The sequence below is a fragment of the Entelurus aequoreus genome, linkage group LG12 (assembly GCF_033978785.1).
Source record: "Entelurus aequoreus isolate RoL-2023_Sb linkage group LG12, RoL_Eaeq_v1.1, whole genome shotgun sequence".
NCBI classification, from domain to species: domain Eukaryota; kingdom Metazoa; phylum Chordata; class Actinopteri; order Syngnathiformes; family Syngnathidae; genus Entelurus; species Entelurus aequoreus.
The window spans coordinates 37,500,431-37,521,348 of record NC_084742.1 but is presented as its reverse complement, the minus strand read 5'-3'; the positions used below and the strand labels follow the sequence as shown (position 1 = coordinate 37,521,348).

The window sequence follows — 20,918 nt, the reverse complement described above, 5'->3', positions numbered from 1 at the left end:
TGTCCGCCTTTGTAGTCCGTGCCGACACCATAGTCGATAAGCTTCTTCGTTTTCTCTATCTTCTTGTTATGTGACATTCATCCTCCGCTGTTGCCATTTCTAATATAAAGTAGTGTAAAGTTCTTACTTATATCTGTCAGTAAACTTGCTATGAAAGCGCTAAAACCTACTGGTGTAGTGAGTTTACATTATTCACCCAAGGAACTTTCGTTATTAGAGAGTTCCAGTCGGACGGTTTTTCACGGGCAGTGTTGGGACTAACGCGTTACAAAGTAACGTGTTACTGTAACGCCGTTATTTTCGGTGGTAACTAGTAGTCTAACGCGTTTTTTTTTATATTCAGTAACTCAGTTACCGTTACTACATGATGCGTTACTGCGTTATATTACGTTATTTTTTATGTAGTATCGGCTAGAAACTGAGAAGATCTGAGTGTGTTTTACTGGAAAGCTGCAGAAGAGGCACGGAAGAAGAGGCACGCTGTGTATGTGTGTGTGGGTGTGTGTGGGGGAGTGTGTCTGTGTTTACTAACAAGACATCATGGCGGAGCCAAAGTTGAGTTTCTTAACATGGAGATATTCTCACTACTTTTCTTTTGTCAAACACAAAGAAAATAAAATTTTAGTTCAATGTAAGTTGTGTCTTGGATCAACGATCCCATCTACTGCCCAAAACAGCAATTCAAATCTGCTGATACAGCTACAAAAGCAACATGCTTCGACAAAGCTAGTAAAGAGAGACACACTTCACCTCCAACACCATCTAAGCAACAGCGGCTGGATTTTAACGGAGGGACTGCTAGCCAGGACAACATTGATAGAGTCATTGCAGCGTATGTGCTAGAAGACATGCAGGCTATTTCTACAGTGGAGTCACCCGCTTTCAGGCAGCTAATTAGCATATCGGGCATCAAACAGCAAATGGCACAGAAAACATGTTCCACGTACCTGGACACAGTGGACAGTGAGCACATAAAAATGGACAGCGAGCTAAAGAAAACACTCCAAACTCTGCCTCTGCTCATCATTCAGCACTGAAGGTACACACTCTCTGTCAATTATCTTATATGCTCTTTCATTCTAGACTTCTAGAGTGTTTGATTATCACATCACTCTAAATGTATAGACTATAAAGTTCACAAACATAATGAAGGATCCTAGTGGGCCAGGCCAATCTTTCCTTATCTCTAAACTAAAACTGGGGAAATGCGTAGAGTGTTCTGGGCTTCAGACATGATTTTATTTCAGAATTCCTTGAGAGAAAAAAGTAGTGTGTGCCTTCCTTGGTTTACAGCTATGTTGTTATTATGCTGTTTGTTACTTATGCATGTTATGTTGCAGCTATTTAAAATAGTTTTGTCAATTTCTTCTGGTCTGAAACAAATTGGCCCTTTGAAACATACACTACCGTTCAAAAGTTTGGGGTCACATTGAACTGTCCTTATTTTTGAAGGAAAAGCACTGTACTTTTCAATGAAGACAACTTTAAACTAGTCTTAACTTTAAAGAAATACACTTTATACATTGCTAATGTGGTAAATGACTATTCTAGCTGCAAATGTCTGGTTTTTGGTGCAATATCTACATAGGTGTATAGAGGCCCATTTCCAGCAACTATCACTCCAGTGTTCTAATGGTACAATGTGTTTGCTCATTGGCTCAGAAGGCTAATTGATGATTAGAAAACCCTTGTGCAATCATGTTCACACATCTGAAAACCGTTTAGCTTGTTACAGAAGCTACAAAACTGACCTTCCTTTGAGCAGATTGAGTTTCTGGAGCATCACATTTGTGGGGTCAATTAAACGCTCAAAATGGCCAGAAAAAGAGAAATTATCATCTGAAACTCGACAGTCTATTCTTGTTCTTAGAAATGAAGGCTATTCCACAAAATTGTTTGGGTGACCCCAAACTTTTGAACAGTAGTGTATCTTTGTCTTTCTGTTGTATGTAGATCACATTGCTTAGCAGAGTTCAGTGATGCAAATGCATGTCAAGTTGATCAACAGATTGTATTATTCTCCAGTGCAATAACAGTACTGAAAATAAGTCTAAAAGGGCATTAAAGGGGGCTTAAAAGAAATAAAAAATAGTAACTAAAAAGTTACTTTTCACAGTAACACATTACTTTTTGGTGTAAGTAACTGAGTTAGTAACTGTGTTACTTTTGAAATAAAGTAACTAGTAACTGTAACTAGCTCCTGGTTTTCAGTAACTAACCCAAAACTGTTTACGGGACACAATCCCGGTGTTGTTTCCAGATGAGGAGATGCTGCTCCGTTATTGATTTAAGTAAAGTCTGAATGTCATTAAAACAGTTAGCTCCATATTTTTATACTTCTTCCACTCCCGTCCTTGCACGGTACATCGCTACAACAAAGATGACGAAGAAGATGCTGCCGAAGGTGAGCCACGTAAATAAGACGGCCCACAAAATGGCGCATTTGGAAGCGACTGTCAGAAAACGGCTTGAAGATGATCTGTAAAACATAATCCATGCAACATTTTGACCAAAGAACCACCATTACATGTTATGTAGACCACAAGGAAGTGTCGTACATTTAGAAAAAAATTATAATACTACGACTCCTTTAATGCGCTCTATAATCAGGTGCGCCTTATATATGAAAAAAGATTTTAAAAAAATAGACCATTCATCGGCAGTGCGCTTTATAATCCGGTGCGCCCTATGGTCCGGAAAATACGGTACATTGTCCAAATCACGCTGGAGGCCAATTCTCAGCTGGCCAACCATGGGAACCCCATTTATATTGATTCAAAATGACATTGTCTGATGTCAAATCAGATGTGAACACAGTGTAAAAAATACAAATGGAGGACTATTTGCCAACCTGGCGGGTCCATGAAGTCAAAATGCACCAAGTCATCGACGCCCAACTTCTTTAGCTGCAGCACCACTGAGCCAAGATTGGACATGAGAATCTCTGGGTAGGTGTTGTCCTAAGAAGGAACACAGGATGGATTGTCAAAACCATGCATATTCACGGAGTGCTACAGCTAGGAATCCAGCAGAGGGCGCTGTCTCACAAGTAAATTCACACAACATTCTCCAGGGGGAAGATGCTTTGAGAAATCGAAATGTTACATAACCGCACGTTTTGCAAGTAAGATGCTGTATCGAGGGGTGTCCAACTTGTTGGCATTGAGGGCCACATCGTAGTTAAGGCCCTCAGAGGGCCGCTTGTAACAGTGAATATGTACTGTATGAGCATAAATGTATTATTATGGTTTTGGTTATGATCTTCGTTTTTTTCAGTACTTCTAAATTGCTTATTTCCACAAATATCGTACCTTGCCCCGGTCAATGCTTTGGCAGCATGTCTTAGAAATCACTTTGTGTGATCAGAAACGATTAATCTGTCTAAACTCTTACAGCCTGTTCGCTGTATAGCTTCGGAGTTGCGTTTTAGCTCGTTAGCTCCCAGCTTGCAAAGCTTCCTTCGTTTATTATAGCGAGTCCGTGCCTCCTGCCGGGCAGAGTTCAAATCGGATATGTTAGCAATCTGTCCTGAAGTTGTGATCACAATCAGTCATCAGCAAAGCTGCAATTTTACTCAAAATTCTGGTTATGAAGGCAGAGGTTTTTTGTTTTCCATCCTGTCCTGTTGACAAGAAGTGAAGTTTGATCGCCTCATGACAGCAATGCATTTGTGCATTTGATTAAATACTTTTTTACATACAACTTGACGGATAACTTCCTTTGAAATCATAAGTCAAGCAGCTATTTAAGTATTTCAATTTTAACAAAAATATGTACGAACAATATGATAATATAATATTTGTTATATTATTATATGATGTACAAGTTTAAAATATATGCAATTGCATGCAGTACATGTACTTTTTTATGTCAAAATGGATGGAACAAATAGATTTAGTAAGAAAGATAAAGTAACTTTTTGACACACATTATCTCCAGGCTTTTTCCAGAAAGGCTTTGAGTTTGACACTTGTGCTCTTCATATACTGTAAGCCTACAGTTGTTTTGTAGAGTGTAAAACTGAAGATAACATGTTTTGAATAAGTTTAATAGTGGCATCCCTATGTCACCAATGCCATTTTGGATTTCCTGTTTGCTTCACGATGGTGACTGGCGTGGTGTTGTTGCCTCTTCTATTCAGTGAGATGCACGCATCAATGGTGTCAATATCGACATCAATTCCCTTTGATTGCAGAGTTGACCACTTGTTGCTCTGTTGAAGCGGCGTCCCTGTCGTCTGGTTCTCCTCTGTTGTCAACTGCTCTTGCGTAGGTTCGAGGATTGATGCGTAGCCCTGCAATGATGATGTCATTGTGTCGTGTAAACTGATCCACTTCCTCTTTGATGTTTTCCAAAACACTTATATTCCCCAGATTGGTGATATCTTGTTGAGTTGTTGTCTCAATGCAACCATCGACTCCCTGAAGTTCTTCAAATCAGTGTTATCTAGTTGCATCCGTCTCCATTTTAATGTTCTCCACAACACTGCTGTTGTCCCAATGGATGTTGTCTTGCTGCTTGGCATTCGACTGTTGGCGCAATGTTGCATTCTCCTCTTTCAGCTTCTCCGTCTCCCGTTTTAATGCTGTGTTGTCTTCACTGAGAATCTTCATTTCTTCTCTGAACTTTCTAAATTCCATCATATCATTACGAGATTATTTTCTCCCTCTGATAATCTGTTCTTGGAGATCTACAACACCTTTTTGTAAAAACGTACACCATTGATAATCTCTTCCTCGAGATTGTTGACATTTACATTGTTTTGTAGAGTTCCTATTAACGCTTTTAAGTCCAGTTGAGCTAGCATTTAGCTAGTTAGTCCCCTTCGGTTTGCTTACTTTAGCGAATCTGTGCCTCCTCCGTGTTCTTATTTTGTGCATATTTTCTCACTTTTTGTCGGGTTGTTCGATGTCAGAGCTACTCTGATGGCTCCTATGCAGCTATTTTCCGAGATCTCTGTGTGAAAATTGGCTATTTCTACCTGCATCTCTGTCCTGTAAGTCTTTTCTGTGTAAAGTCGGAAGCACTTCCCCGGGCGCGTACGTCCAGCTCGACCCGCCCTCTGCTTGGCCGATGCTTTGCTGATTGCCGAAACCAGAAGCGACTCAACTCGAATGCGAGGGTTGTACACCTGAAGAGGCAGGACAAAAGAAATAAGGCATAGGTAGCTAACTTTTCCATCATAGGACCATGATGGTGAACTTGCATGTTTCCCAGTTGAGTGATGAACAAATAACAGTTAGAACTGACATGCAAAAAACAAACCTTTTGCTTGGCGAATCCTGGATCAATTACAAAAACAACGCCATCTATGGTAAGTGACGTCTCAGCGATGTTTGTCGACACCACAACCTGTAAACAAGGCCAACGGGTTAAGACGTAATCCAGATCTATAGACAAAAAACTGTTTTGCCCCAATCCATTGGCATTAGTGCAAACAATACGTTGTAAGATTTCCAAATGGTTTTAAGTTTTATTTAAAAAACAGTCAATTAGCAAAACTGATTACTCCTGACAGGGATCTAAGAAACATAGTGTAATAATAATTACTAAAAATTTACATAATTACTGTTTTGTATACAATGTTTGAATGGATGTTACGTACGTTCAGTATGAGAACAACAGACAATCTTGCAATTATTTTCAGGATTAATAAAGTACTAACTTGCATGACCAAAAAACCGTATAAATAAGAATAAATGTTAACTAACAGCAGGAGTAGAAAAAATAAATAAATACATTTTACAAAAACAGGGATCACTTCAAATTAAGTTTGGATGTGAACAATAATTGGGCAAACAATAAAAAAAACATTGACTTAAAGGGGAACTGCACTTTTTTCGAATGTTGCCTACCATTTACAATCCTTATGTAAGACAAGAACACAGAGAGCTAACTAGCTTATGCAGCCATATTGACTGTGGCTCTTAACACGTGATTAATAAAAAAAAATATTGCGTCATCACAAACGATTGACGATGAATCACAGTGTTTGTTTCGACCGCCGGAAGGTGGCGCGCATTGCACAGGCAATGATCACGTCACACAGCATAGTGATGGTAGTTTGAGCAATGTGCTCTGCACCCTTCAAAACAAACTCTGACGTAACTTTGGATAAAACTGAGGTAATTAATTAGTATTGCTGCAACAAACTTTCTTATCATCTGTGCACATCAAGTTTAGAATAGCATCTGAAAGCAAAACATGAACATTCCTGCAGAAGCATTCTGACTAAAAAATTGCATTTGTATACAAATATTGGCGTATTTCGTGAGGCAAGTTTTATTTATGCTTGCAAATAGTAACCTGAAATTAATCATAATTAATCACAGTTCAAGAGTGTAATTAATCTGATTTAAAAAGTTAATCGTTTGATAGCCTTAATATTGACATATAGAGCCAGTGAGCTGCTGTATCACCTGAGTTGGTGAAAGTTAATTATAGATTATAAGTAATGCCTCTCACCTGGATAGTAGAAGGTAGTGGCCATAAACCAAGAAGTTGGCAAACGTTGACATCCAATTTAGACCCTCAGACCTTGTTTTTTACCCTTTGTGATGATTATGATTAATTCTTCATCTAAACGTAAAAATATAAACATCTCAACAGTCGACACCCCACTGATAGCGGACATTGTACAGTAAGTGATTGTTTTATTATTTTCGTAGTTTGTATATCTTGTTCCGCACTTAGTGATGGTGCTGCATGATGCTTCTAAAACTTGTAGTTCATTCTCCTTATATTCAGGTTTAAAAATACAAGGTTCTGGATCATAATTTTCCCCAAAGTAATCATTGTTGGCTCTCATGAAGTCTGCATGATTAGTAGTGTTGTTAAAAGGAAAAGCGAACTGTGAAATTAATTTGCCGAGGTATGCTTAAAATGACCAAAATACGTAAATATTACATGTTATTATGAATGTGCCTGTTACTACATTACATACCATACATTACGGACTATATGCCGCTCCTTTTTTCCTACGCTTTGCACCCTGAGGCTAATTTTTAGATTTTTCTTTGCTAACAGCCATAAAGCAAATAGTTTTCATAAAATACAAGCAGCCACATTAAAAAGTTGTGCTATTGTTTATGCTATAGCGCCATCTTTTGGATGAGTTCACTTGTATGGATTCTTTATTCATCATTCCAAGCCACGTCTGTAAGTTTTACAAAATAACTAAAAATATTCATACTTACTAACTAAACCACCCCATGAGTGATGTCTGTAGGAGTGTTTCATGCATATTTATACATGCTATCATAATGTAATCAAGCTAGAGTCGTTAGCATTGGCTAACAAGCCAACATGTTTACGAGTGTCCGTCTTTGATTGATTGATTGATTGAAACTTTTATTAGTAGATTGCACAGTGAAGTACATATTCCGTACAATTGACCACTAAACGGTAACACCCGAATAAGTTTTTCAACTTGTTTAAGTCGGGGTCCACTTAAATTGATTCATGATACAGATATATACTATTTTCATAATACAGTCATCACACAAGATAATCATCAGAGTATATACATTGAATTATTTACATTATTTACAATCCGGGGTGTGGGATAATAGCATTAACTTACAACGGCATTCTTTTTGTATTGTTTCAGTTTCACAAATTCTTCAGTAAATTCACCAAAACGTCATCGTGGAGTTTTTGAGTCTGTTTAGGAGCTTGGAGAGCTTCCGCAACTAGAGAGTCCATGACAATGACTTCGGTTTGGTTTATCAGTCGTTTTACTACCGTGTGACAGGCACCGTTTGGAAACAATTAAGGTGTGTGAATAATTATTTACAAAAATTTTCTGTGTAAATAACTCATTTCACAATGTATATATTTGCATCGGTGAGGCTAATATACATAATAAACATACATAAATATCTGGTGTATGCAGCTGAGAGATGTTTCATAAGAGAAGAGTGGGTGAGTGTGTGCCTTTAAAAGGCGGTGCCTGTTGCCAAGTGAGGCATGACTTCAGCGAGGGCCCGCTTATTGGCTGTTTTAGCTCAGCATAAGTAGTCTGCGGACTGGAAGGAGATTGTTGACGGTAGCGCCTGTGGCATGTGTTCACTGACAATAAATAAAGCCATTAAACGTGAGTCAATGGCTGTCTCCTTGTCCTCAGAGGAAGTATTGTGGGGTTATTTTTGTTGATGATTGTCATTTAATTGAATGTTCATTATTAAACGTAGATGTCGCAATTCGTGTGTGTGTGTGTGTGTGTGTGTGTGTGTGTGTGTGTGTGTGTGTGTGTGTGTGTGTGTGTGTGTGTGTGTGTGTGTGTGTGTGTGTGTGTGTGTGTGTGTGTGTGTGTGTGTGTGTGTGTGTGTGTGTGTGTGTGTGTGTGTGTGTGTGTGTGTGTGTGTGTGTGTGTGTGTGTGTGTGTGTGTGTGTGCAGTGGCTGCCGCTCGCACTAGTAAAGAGCTACTTCCAGTATTGAACTTGCTGGGATTCTAAAGCTGTCTTGTCCGCATAAAAAGTAGCATGCCATGTTACATCAAACGTATCGGTAACAGCCTTGTTACATACAGAAAAGTAATTGATTAGATTACTCGTGACTACAAAAACTAAAAGCTTTCAATACGCCGTTATTATGTAACGCCTTTATTATGTAACGCTGTTGTTTGAACACTGATGATTAGAAGGGTAAATGATGCCTCAGTGAGTGTATTCACTACCTGTATTGGCACTGCTCTGATAACATGCAAAAACAAAAAAAAACACTTCGCAAATATAATTGTTTTTTTAACTGAAAGGAATATGAAACGCACAGCTCTTTTTTTTGTGTTTTTTTTTTTGTTTTTGTCCTGTCCAGCTTCTCAGGCAAATCATATAGTAGATGTAGATGCCCATATCGGCTGTTCAGATTTACTTTACAAAAGAGAAGTGTAGAATACTTCTCTTGTTGCCTTATTTGTATTTGACTTTATTAAATGTATTTATATTATCATTTGGTGCAGCCGGGCAGGAGCAGGAGGGGATAGAAAGAGGAAAAAGAGGAAGACGGAGGGGGAAATTGTGGGGACAAGAGGGGGATTAGACAGAGAGACAAAAACAACAACAGCAAACACAACATTAACAACAACAATAGACCAACATCAGCAAATACGACATGTACAAATATGATGGTAAAAGTGATAGCAAATAAGCAGTTAGCGAAAATAAAAAATAATACAGAAATGACAATGAGCATTATTACACTACAAATGGAGCAATACAAATACCAATAGAAATAGCACTATTGATAATGAACAATACCAATAATTTACCTCTATTGTCAACAATACAGTTGTTCAAATGCAACAATACATATATGTAATGATAACTAGAGATACGGAAGAATGCAGAAAAATGGAGGGGAAGAAAGAGAAGCAACCTATATTAACCTTGTAGATTGTTATAGTTGCAATAGGTTAAGCTTTGTCAGTGTGCCATGTGTTACTCAGTTTACCCTAGAGCAACAACGTTAATATGTTTGATGAAACTTGATTATGTGCATGAGTATATGTATGTATATGTACTTGTGTATGTACAGAATGTGTATATGTGTTTGTACAGTGAATGTACCAGTATATGTACAGTATGTGTATGTGTATGTTTGAAACCCACAGCTCTGGTCAATGGGCCAAATAGTAAATGGGAAAAGAATACTTTTTTTTTGCCACTATTGGATCTAAATGATGCCACACTTCGTAATTTTTCTGTTTTTCCAAATTCGATGCCAAACATAACGCGCCACTCCTCCGACTTATTTTAAAACGAGCTATCACTGGTGAGGCGAAATAATCATTCTGAACACAGGTTGGTACTTCACATTCAAACGAGTTTTGTTTTTGGTTTTTTTAAGTGACACACATCGACACATCGAGGGACACCGCATCACGCCTTGTGTTTGATGCGTCAATATTGTTTGACTCAGCACTACTAATATGATATATACAGCAAATCTCTGCTATTTGCATGGGTTACATTCGAAGAGCTAAAAGAAACACGAAAAAGGGACGCACCCATAGAAAGCCCTAGAATATCTAATAATCAAACCCTAAGATATGCTTCTATCTCAAATGTAGCTTTACACATTAACAAACAATTATAGAAATATAGTAAACAGTATCGTACTTACAACATGTGCAGCACACATTGTCTTGTCAAAGCATCGTGATATGACTTGTAAGACATTGTGGATTCATAGCTGCAGCACTCTTTTTCTCCTGCAGATAGCGCCATCAAAACACCTTCTATTGAAGTTACCATTTAAAGGCCTACTGAAATGAATTTTTTTTATTTAAACGGGGATAGCAGATCCATTCTATGTGTCATACTTGATAATTTTGCGATATTGCCATATTTTTGCTAAAAGGATTTAGTAGAGAACATCGACGATAAAGTTTGCAACTTTTGGTCGCTGATAAAAAAAAGCCTTGCCTGTACCGGAAGTAGCGTGACGTCACAGGTTGAAAGGCTCCTCACATTTCCCCATTGTTTACAATGCAGCAAAAGCGATTCGGACCGAGAAAGCGACGATTACCCCATTAATTTGAGCGAGGATGAAATATTTGTGGATGAGGAACGTGAGAGTGAAGGACTAGAGTGCAGTGCAGGACGTATCTTTTTTCGCTCTGACCGTAACTTAGGTACAAGGGTTCATTGGATTCCACACTTTCTCCTTTTTCTATTGTGGATCACGGATTTGTATTTTAAACCACCTCGGATACTATATCCTCTTGAAAATGAGAGTCGAGAACGCGAAATGGACATTCACAGTGACTTTTATCTCCACGACAATACATCGGCGAAGCTCTTTAGCTACGGAGCTAACGTGATAGTATCGGGCTTAAATGCAGATAGAAACAAAATAAATAAACCCCTGACTGGAAGGATAGACAGAAAATCAACAATACTATTAAACCATGGACATGTAACTACACGGTTAATGTTTTCCAGGCTGGCGAAGCTTAACAATGCTGTTGCTAACGACGCCATTGAAGCTAACTTAGCAACGGGACCTCACAGAGCTATGCTAAAAAATATTAGCTATCCACCTATGCCAGCCAGCCCTCATCTGCTCATCAACACCCGTGCTCACCTGCGTTCCAGCGATCGATGGAGCGACGAAGGACTTCACCCGATCATACATGCGGTCGGCGGCCCGGAGACGGAGGAAGTCAAGGTGAGGTCGGCGGCTAGCGCGTCTGCTATCCATCTCAAAGTCCTCCTGGTTGTGTTGCTGTAGTCCGCCGCTAATACACCGATCCCACCTACAACTTTCTTCTTTGCAGTCTTCATTGTTCATTAAACAAATTGCAAAAGATTCACCAACACAGATGTCCACAATACTGTGGAGTTTTGAGATGAAAACAGAGCTTTTTGTATTGGATTCAATGGGGTCCGAATACTTCCGTTTCAACGATTGACATCACGCGCATACGTCATCATACATAGACGTTTTCAACCAGAAGTTTAGCGGGAAATTTAAAATTGCACTTTATAAGTTAACCCGGCCGTATTGGCATGTGTTGCAATGTTAAGATTTCATCATTGATATATAAACTATCAGACTGCGTGGTCAGTAGTAGTAGGTTTCAGTAGGCCTTTAAAAAACGAATGATACTATTCGCCATTTCAACCCGAGAAAAGAATCCACCAATAAACAGGGAGGGAATGTCGAATTGCCATTAAGGATGGAGTCTAGTCGAAATACATACTGTACTGTACATACAAACAATAACTACAAACAATCACAAAAAGTGCAGCCAAACGAGAAAATGAGATGACGGTGTGAAAAATACTGTGATAGCACATAGAGGAAATAAAACACAGACAGAACCAACAGCACATTTCATGGCTTCAGATCTGTTTTTATTTCAATGATCCCCCACAGCGAGGCTGTCTATGAGAAATGACAGTCAAATGAGTCACCCTACCCAATGGCGCTCTCTCGCTGTCAGCATATATATAAACATAGAAGGGGGGGATCACGCGAAACCGTGTGTGCTGCCGATTTGACTTCTGCGTATATAAGAGTGGAAACACGACGGGCTCATCGCAGCACTATGTACTGTGACGGCTGACTAATAGTCCACTCCAACTGGCAACCGCCTCCTCAGAGTCATAACTTCATATGCTGGTGGGTGTATGGCGGGAACTTGTTTACTTGAGACACAAACGTGGATCCAATCTTAATTGGTGAACCTTCTGGGATTATTGAACACATAGAATATGAAAGTGATTCCCCAAAACAGCAGCCTGCTATTGTCCTGTAAAGCAGTGGTCCCCAACCACCGGTCCGGGGACCAGTACCGGTCCGGGGACCAGTACCGGTCCGTGACACAATTGCTATCGGGCCGCACAGAAACATAAACATATAAAATACCGCATTTTCTCCAACTTAACTTCACCTGTCCCACTAAACACACCAATAAGCATGTTAATAGATGTATATTACAACTCATTTGTTATATTACATTAATGCACATTAATGGACATATGAAATGTTAATGTGCTAGATTGTAGCCGAAGGCTAATTTCCATCTGCAGTGCCCTGCAGGCTCATTGTATATAGCAGGAGTCCTTAACCTTTTTGACCTCTGGACCCAACTGTTCCACTACAGAGGGACCCAGTCACCACTCCAATATCAACACTGAATTAGTAATCTTACTCTTGATATTGATCATATTCAATAATTATATCTAACTTAATTACTGTTCACTATCTTGTCAAATGATATAAAAGCATGTGTTAATCACAGTTTATATTTAACAAATAAACCTTAGGCTTAGGTCAGGCTGATTTACATACAATATGTATTATGTTGTGCTAAAATAAACTAAATGAATGTTCCTTAAACCGTCAATAAAATCAAAGTGCAAATGAAAATACAGCTTCACCACTTTAGTCATAAGTTTTGCGCTTAAGAAATTTCTCTGACTTCTTTGATATTGTCATTACATTTTTCCACCACTTGCGGCAGCATTACAACTGAGTACCGCTACGGCCTATACGGACCACAGCTGAAAAACACATACTACATTTTAGGGGGCGCTCGCGGCCCACCACTGGGCCCTGGCCCTATGGTTAAACACTGGTATACAGTATATGCCATCAACATGCCGGGGACCATCTCTTCGCAAAGAAACACGCCTAGGGCTCCCACTACTTCAGCGTTATGGTGAGTTGATTTTTCATGCTAGTTTTTTTTGCTGTTTTTTATCTGCCACACGTGGAAAGCCGGTCTGTGAAAATAATGCATACATTACACCGGAAAAAAGGTTTGGGAACCCTGCTGTAAAGGACTTTTAATCAGCGTTATTGCTTAAAAAAAACAGTGCTTCTGTCATATAGCACATTTTCAAAAACACCACAGCAGTTAAGCCATATGGAGGATCTTTGACTATCATTTTTGCATTTGTTGTGCAGAATTTTTTCGGGATCAAGGGAAGAAAATGACTGGAGTTGTGAAGGGAAACATGAATGCTTCAAGATTTGATTAAAAATGGCTGAACTCTTGGTGAGGTTGTCTACAGGACGCCGGCAGCTGTCACACATGACACCTTCTCTCATTTCACGATCATACAGTCAGCCTCATTGACCGCATTGATTCTGAAGGATTATCTCAGGCCGGGCCCATTACACACAGAACGCTTCCAGTCTGCTGAGGCGCAGCATAATCCGGGGCCTTGCTTCATCAATAATATCATTGAAGCGCGTTATTTCTGGGTTATTACCTGCAGAGTGACCATCTCTCACATTCTGGGAGCTTTGTTGACACGTATTGAAGCTAAAGGATGACGATGCTTCTTGCAGATATACTACGGCTGACATTTGAGGGAGAACTCGCAGATAAACTCGTGGCAACGCACTTGTCAGGACAAAGTGAGATTAGAATGAATAAAAAAGTAAAAACAAGACGATCAGTGGCTTTTCTGGACAAATGGCGACTAAATGACGAGCGGGCGCTTTATGTTAATCGAGGACTGCCTAATGTAGTCGTTAGTATGCACAGCAGCGGGCGTGACAAGCCTTAATTCTTTTTCATGACTTCCTCTCGGCAAGGCTCCTGTGACATCTTCGCATTTTTCACTCGACGTGAGGCCTCTCGGAAGGAGTGAAGCTAACTCCTCGGTTTGACGTATTCCCTGTATCGGCCCCCACGTTCTTGTCGAATCTAAAACAGCAAACAGTGTGAACAATGTTTGATCTTATCCCAAGTAATCAAACGAGCTGAGCATGAGCGTCTTAAGCCTGTGTTGACACATTCAAACAGAAAGCAAATTTCAGTCTTTGATCAAAAAACTTGTGCTTCTGTTCCAGATATTTCGCCACGAGTCTGACAGCCCCGCAAATATTTTCCCCTGCTAGCATGTCAGCTCAGTCCGCCTCAATTAGAAGGGTTACGCTAGTGAGTCATCCATCACCGCGTGTCCCCCGATCAGACACCAAAAGGGGGGACGGAGAGGGGGCGTTTGCTCGGTTCGCCGGCAGTGATGATGTTCTGATATTCTGTCAGACACTGGGCCAACCCAGCCTTTGCATTGTCAAGTTCTTGGCCGAATGAGAATGCTTTTAAAGCAGGGCTGTCAAAGTTAACTATAGGTTCCTTGAAGATAATGTTTTTAACGCGCATGCGTCCTGACTCTTTTTTGACCCTCGGACCATTCCGTAGCGTGGAGCAATGTAATGGTGTCAGTTGCTGTTGAGCCACAAGCTCGAAAATAGCGAGCAGAAATGCACAAAGAAAAGGGGGACATTATGGAAATATCAGATTCAGAGTCATGGCGACATCTGTGATATTTGTACCTAAATAAATGCTAGTACACCTGTGGAGGAATATGGGGAGCATTTTTTCTGGCTGGCTGAAATGTTGTGTAAATTCTTGTTTAACATGTTCTGGTCGTTAATCATCCATTACAGAATGTTTAACAGTCTGAATAGTACAATGTATTAATAAATATAAAAGGTTAAACCATTGTTATGCAGCAATATGAAGACCATTAACTTGTACAACACGTAATGTACAGAATATCAGAACCATTTATTCAGGTAGAAATATCACAGATTACATTAACAAACGTCTTTGACAATCAAACCACGATCGCTACAATCCACATTTTGTGTTACTAATTTGTGAAACTGGTATCTAAACATGGTGTAGCTCCTCTCCTCTGAATACAAGTGCTTCTACAGCGGGAATACAAATTCTGTATTCCTAAAAAAATATAAAATCTGGCAAGACACCAACGCACTGCAGGTATTTTTTTTTAAATCCTTTTTAAAAAGCGTGTTTATTTCCTTTTTGTGTTGAGCCGTTTAAAAAAGCATAATGTTTAAAAAACAATTCATTAAAGCAAACTAATTGTCCAGTCATGGTATTAAAACTTGAAAATGATCTGTCTGGGGTACACTTAATAATACATGAAAAATGATTTCTATCTGTGATTAATCATGATTAATTTTGAGTTAACTATGAACAAAATGCAATTAATAGCGATCAAATATTTGAATCGTTAGACAGCCCTAGTTTAAAGACATGAGAAACATTGTGTAATGAATTTGAGTCTGATAACGTTGGAGTTCTTGTGATAGTTCATGTGAAAAGACCCAGCAATTGCTGATCTTCACACATCAGGAGCAGTCCTCAAACCAGGAGAAGTGAACATAATATATTCAACCATTTTCACAGACTTGTGAATCTGAGTGAATGTAGGGTAAAACACGTGTCTAGGTAAGGAGGTGTCCGAACAGCAAATTAAAAGCAATATGTATAAAATGTTGGTCCTGTTCTGGTTTGTTTTCCTCATTTAGGGAGGACTTAATTTCCCTAAGTGTTTGAGTTTAAGTTTGAGTTTGAGTTTATTTCGAACATGCAAGCTTACAACATGATACATCACAATTTCCAGTTTCTCTTTTCAACATGTTGTAGTATTGAAGACCGTTTTTGGAGTGTCTTGGTTTCAGAATCAGTCTTGTCTTGGACCCAAACATTATTGTTGTGACTAGTCAACACCAAAACTCTGTAGGCCATGACAATGTATGTGTTTTTGTTTTGTTGTTGTTGCTATGCACGGTGCAATCGTATGTTCGCAATATGTATTATTTATTGCTGGTTTTTTTGTTTTTTCAATTTACTTTTGTAGCTATATGTAGAAATGGCACAGCTGTAGTGGCAGCTTATCTATACTCTTAATTTATTTTATGTCCTTTGTGTTCTTTGTTGTTTCCCTCTTTTCATGTGTGTTTACCTTATTTGTTTGGACATTTTCTATCATCACTGCAACGACATGATTTCTCCATTGTGGGATAAATAAAGTCTATTATCTTGTCCTATCTTGTCCTTATCCTGAACCGACAAGGCTTTAGAAATTCAAAACTTAAAACACTCAAATGTTGATCCTCTTCTGCTTCGTTTTCTGCGTTTAGGGAGAACTTAGTTTCTAGAAGTGTAGTAGTACTCGTGATCGGCCGTGGTCCCCTTTAACATTTGAGGCCCCCTGACCACTTGACCACTGCAGAAACGGCAGTCTTTAGTTTCCTGTTTAGCTTGGTAATACTCGATTTTAAGTTTATTTTTAATAGCTTTGTAGTACTCAAGATCGGTCCTGGACACCTTCAACATTTGGGGTATTTCATTTTCAGACGCGGTCTTGTTTTAGACTCAAACATTGAGGGGTTAAGTTGTGTGCATAAAAAAGTTGGTTTTGGTCACTAATTGTCAAAGTTTTGATTTAGTTTTCCTCTTCTGGGAGTTTCCTTTAGTTTGTAGTACTCTTACTTTTGTTGCAAGACAGGTCTTTTAATCCTCAGAATTGGTCTTGCAGTGCTTTTTTTTTCCAGTCATGTTAATAAAAACATGTTATCCTCTGAGCTTTAAACTCGTAAATTTCCTCTGCCTTTGTCTTAACTCCATTCAATACCTCAAAGTATCTGAAACACCTCAATCTTGGTCCACATCATCTTTCTCCATTAAATAGTTCTGAGATTCCAAGACCAGTGTTGGTCAGAAAACCGGTTTTCAATTTTAGAGGTGTTAGCTTATTTTTTTTTTTGGACTGAAACTGATAATAATGCAGAGACCGCAGTGCTAATCTTCTGTCATGTTGTCCTAACAGCCTTGAGTTAGTCTTAGTTTAGTTTTACATGATCTCAGTCTTAGTCTTGACTTCTCTAAATACTTCCAAGTCTTGGTCTGGACATGGTTTTCGGTTTGTCCACTTATTTTTCACTCATTTAGGAAAAGCTTTGTTTTCCGTGTTCTTGTAGTACTGTAGACTCCTATTGCACTCCCTCCCTTCTGTTGCAAGTCTCCAGTTGTATGTTGTAATATGTATACGTGCTTTGCTATGGAGTCTTTTTCCTCAGATTTTTTTTTTGTTTTACTCATCCTCCCCCAGCGTTTACCTTTTCTCCCCATCTTTTACGGGGTGCCTTGTGGTGACCCATCAGCGTTCCTGTTCTGTAACCCTGTACACTGTTTGTTTGTCTAATCTTGAACGGGTTTGTGCTGAAAACAAAGTTTGTTGTACTTGTGCAAGACAATAAACACCTACCTACCTATTGGTTTGGGGGATCTTTGTCTCACCATTGGTCTTGTCTTGCACTCAAACAGACTGACAGTGTTATTCGAGAATCCCTAACCCCATCTTGGTCTCAAATTCCATCTGCCTTGGTCATGACTCCTCTCAAAACATAAAATTCTTGACATGGTTTTTAGTTTGCTCGCAGGGCGTGACTAACACCCATCATTTCCAAATGCTAGCGTATGTAAGTCACTTTTGTGGCAAAATCCCAGAAAGAGGGGGAAGGGAGGGATTTGCGCTTACCTTTCTTCCAACGGCACCATTCGGTTTCTTTGCTGGGGGTGGCTCGAAGATCCTCTGCTGCTGCAGAGGGGGCAGCGTGGAGTAAAGTGGGAGGATTCTGACGTCGCCAGCGTCGGGCCCCAGGTCATCTACCTCTCGCTTGATTCGCTTGCAGGCTTCCTCGATTTCCTGCGAGATGTCAAACAATAAGGCATGTATTCACCTTCTGATGGAGGAAATTAAACTGATGTATGTTTCGCTGAGCTTCCCGTGGCTCTGTTTTCAAACAAAGCATTGTAAGCATTGCAGCATTGTAAAGCAGATTACGTGATGAGACTGCTGAAGAACATGCAATGAGAGACACACACACACAACATCTTTAAAACGCCTAAATTTATCTTTAACACCACCTTTTTCTTTTGTTTTCCTGTCAACAATCATTTTGTACTGCTGTTACAAGCTTCACATGTTTAAAGCCTGTGCTGTAGCACCACCTGCAGCCCGGTCAGAGCAACACAGGGCCAATAAACAGAAACATAAAAAAACACAATTAAGACACAATTAATTAGGGAAACATGCACAATCTAGAGATCCATCCCATCCATCCATTTTCTACCGCTTGTCCCTTTTGGGGTCGCGGGGGTGCTGGAGCCTATTTCAGTTGCATTCAGGCGGAAGGCGGCGTACACCCTGGACAAGTCGCCATGAAATATAACAAATTAAACAAAAAGTAAAGAAAATATAATACAAATGCATGATTTGATTTGATTAATTATTAATGATTTCATTACAGTTTTTTCCATTTCCTTACACACAATTTTACTAACTGTGTGTCTTTTTTCAAAATGATTTTTACACACTTTTCCAAATGCAACATTCAGTTTTCTTAATTCCTAGATTATTTGCAAAATAACACACTTAGGCCAAAACATATGCCCATTCATCAAAATAAAGCAAGCATTTGTAAAAATGCAGTTCTATTTTCATCTCACTCACACAGACTTCAAATGATAAGACACTATTGGACTGAGTTACCCAGAACAGTGATAAAATACAAAACACATTTGTAAAAAACCCTATTGTACTATAAAAAATCACGAGTTTGGGGCATGTTGCCCGACCTTTTTAGCATATGTGATGAATGATTACTGTAACTTGACAAAATATATTGGCAAATCCATAGCAATCATCATTGTTTACTTTGAAGTGGGCCTATAAGTAAGGACCTAAAGAGAAAGTAAAAATATCCTCTAATCTTTTCAAGAAGTGCTCAACAATGATGCTGCAAACTCAAAATATGTATTTTTACCACAGTCAGGTAAAGTAACATATCACAGTAGTCAACAATAACATGCAATACAAATTAAAATCTGAGACAAATAAAAAGGTTTGAAAAAAAATCTGGAGATAAATAAAAATGACAGCATAGAGCAGTGGTTCTCAAATGGGGGTATGTGTACCCCTGGGGGTACTTGAAGGTATGCCAAGGGGTACGTGAGATTTTTTAAAATGTCTGTCAAAAAGAACTGTGAAAAGAAATGCAACAATGCAATATTCAGTGTTGACAGCTAGATTTTTTGTGGACATGTTCCATAAATATTGATGTTAAAGATTTCTTTTTTTGTGAAGAAATGTTTAGAATTAAGTTCATGAATCCAGATGGATCTCTACAACAATCCCCAAAAAGGGCACTTTAAGTTGATGATTACTTCTATGTGTAGAAATCTTTATTTATAAGTGAATCACTTGTTTATTTTTCAACAAGTTTATAGTTATTGTTATATCTTTTCTTCCAAATAGTTCAAGAAAGACCACAACAAATGAGCAATATTTTGCACTGTTATACAATTTAATAAGTCAGAAAATGATGACATAGTGCTGTATTTTACTTCTTTGTCTCTTTTTTTCCAACCAAAAATGCTTTGCTCTGATAAGGGGGTACTTGAATTAAAAAAATGTTCACAGGGGGTACATCACTGAAAAAAGGTTGAGAACCACTGGCATAGAGTATAGGCTACTTGAGCAGACTTAGGAAACAGCAACTCTATGAAGGGACGTACTCAAAAACCTCAGTCACTGATTCTAATCATCACCTGCCCGTCTAGCTGGATCAGGCCATAGTATCTCATCCACATCACATGTGCAAGATGGGAAAGTGTGTGTAAAGCATTGTGTGTAATTTTTCGCAAAAACTGTGAAGCAGAGTCTATACCTAATATTAGGCAAATTTGCACAGTGGTTTTCTTTACTGTGTGTAGACTTTTGTTAACTGTGTGAAAATGTAAAATTTAGTGTCCAAGCAATTGGAAAAAAATGTATATAAATGGCCTTGGCAAAGCACACAAAGTAAAATACAATAAATTAGGCTGGTAAAGCTACACAATCTCATGAGAGCGTACACCACAATAGAGCAACAACAATAAATAAACACAATGTCATATCGCATCTCCAACGGTATCAAATCTCAATCAGAGGACACTTTGCAGGTGTACCTGCTGCAATAACATGTGAAATAGCGCCGCCGTGATACCTTTCTGGCTTTCTTTTCGGGCTTCCTGAGCGTGCAACGATTAGCCCCGCCACGTTGTGCCTACCCTTGTTCATCACATTTAGAGTCAAAGTCCCACTGATGCCTCTTAATCATTGCGGTGACAAGTGGAAAACATTAAATAGGAATGGATTGCTAAAAATTAGCCTGGGTATTAATAGCCTATCAAGCCTGGGGATGCAGCAGCTGCTGTGGTGGTGGTGGGGGGGGGGAGCATGAAGCGGGTTTGCCAAAAGCGTTGGAAGCAAGCTGGTCTTCCATTCCTGTAGGAATATGTGTGTTGTGTTGTGTTGTGTTGTGTCCAGCAGCTCTTGAAGCCAAGCTAATCACCAACACTTCTCTTGACTGGGCCACCCTGCTTTGTATCATTATTTATTTTGCTGCTGCTGCTGTGTTTTGATGTTAGCAGCTGAAGGGGGAAGCTTAAATATTATCTTTGCTCTACAGCTGTGATTTAGAGGAGGTGCTCCATTTGTCGGCGGAATATCAACAGAGAGTGCCATCCATCCTCATCTCTTCCAAAATGAGAGATGATTGCCTTCCAATTATTAGCCCACATCAAAGTTTCTGCGAA

General features: G+C 39.1%; 1 protein-coding gene across 2 annotated transcripts in view; it reads right to left on the bottom strand.

Annotated features, from left to right (window-relative positions):
- dhx15 (DEAH (Asp-Glu-Ala-His) box helicase 15) overlaps positions 1-20,918 on the bottom strand; it is a 74,241-nt gene that overhangs the window by 18,965 nt on the left and 34,358 nt on the right. For both annotated transcript variants that reach the window (XM_062065931.1, XM_062065930.1), the window contains exons 6-9: positions 17,818-17,985; positions 5,266-5,352; positions 4,982-5,131; positions 2,852-2,960 (exon numbers count right to left, since the gene is read on the bottom strand). In XM_062065931.1, the coding sequence (XP_061921915.1) occupies positions 2,852-2,960; positions 4,982-5,131; positions 5,266-5,352; positions 17,818-17,985 (514 nt within the window). The remainder of the gene's footprint in view (positions 1-2,851; positions 2,961-4,981; positions 5,132-5,265; positions 5,353-17,817; positions 17,986-20,918) is intronic.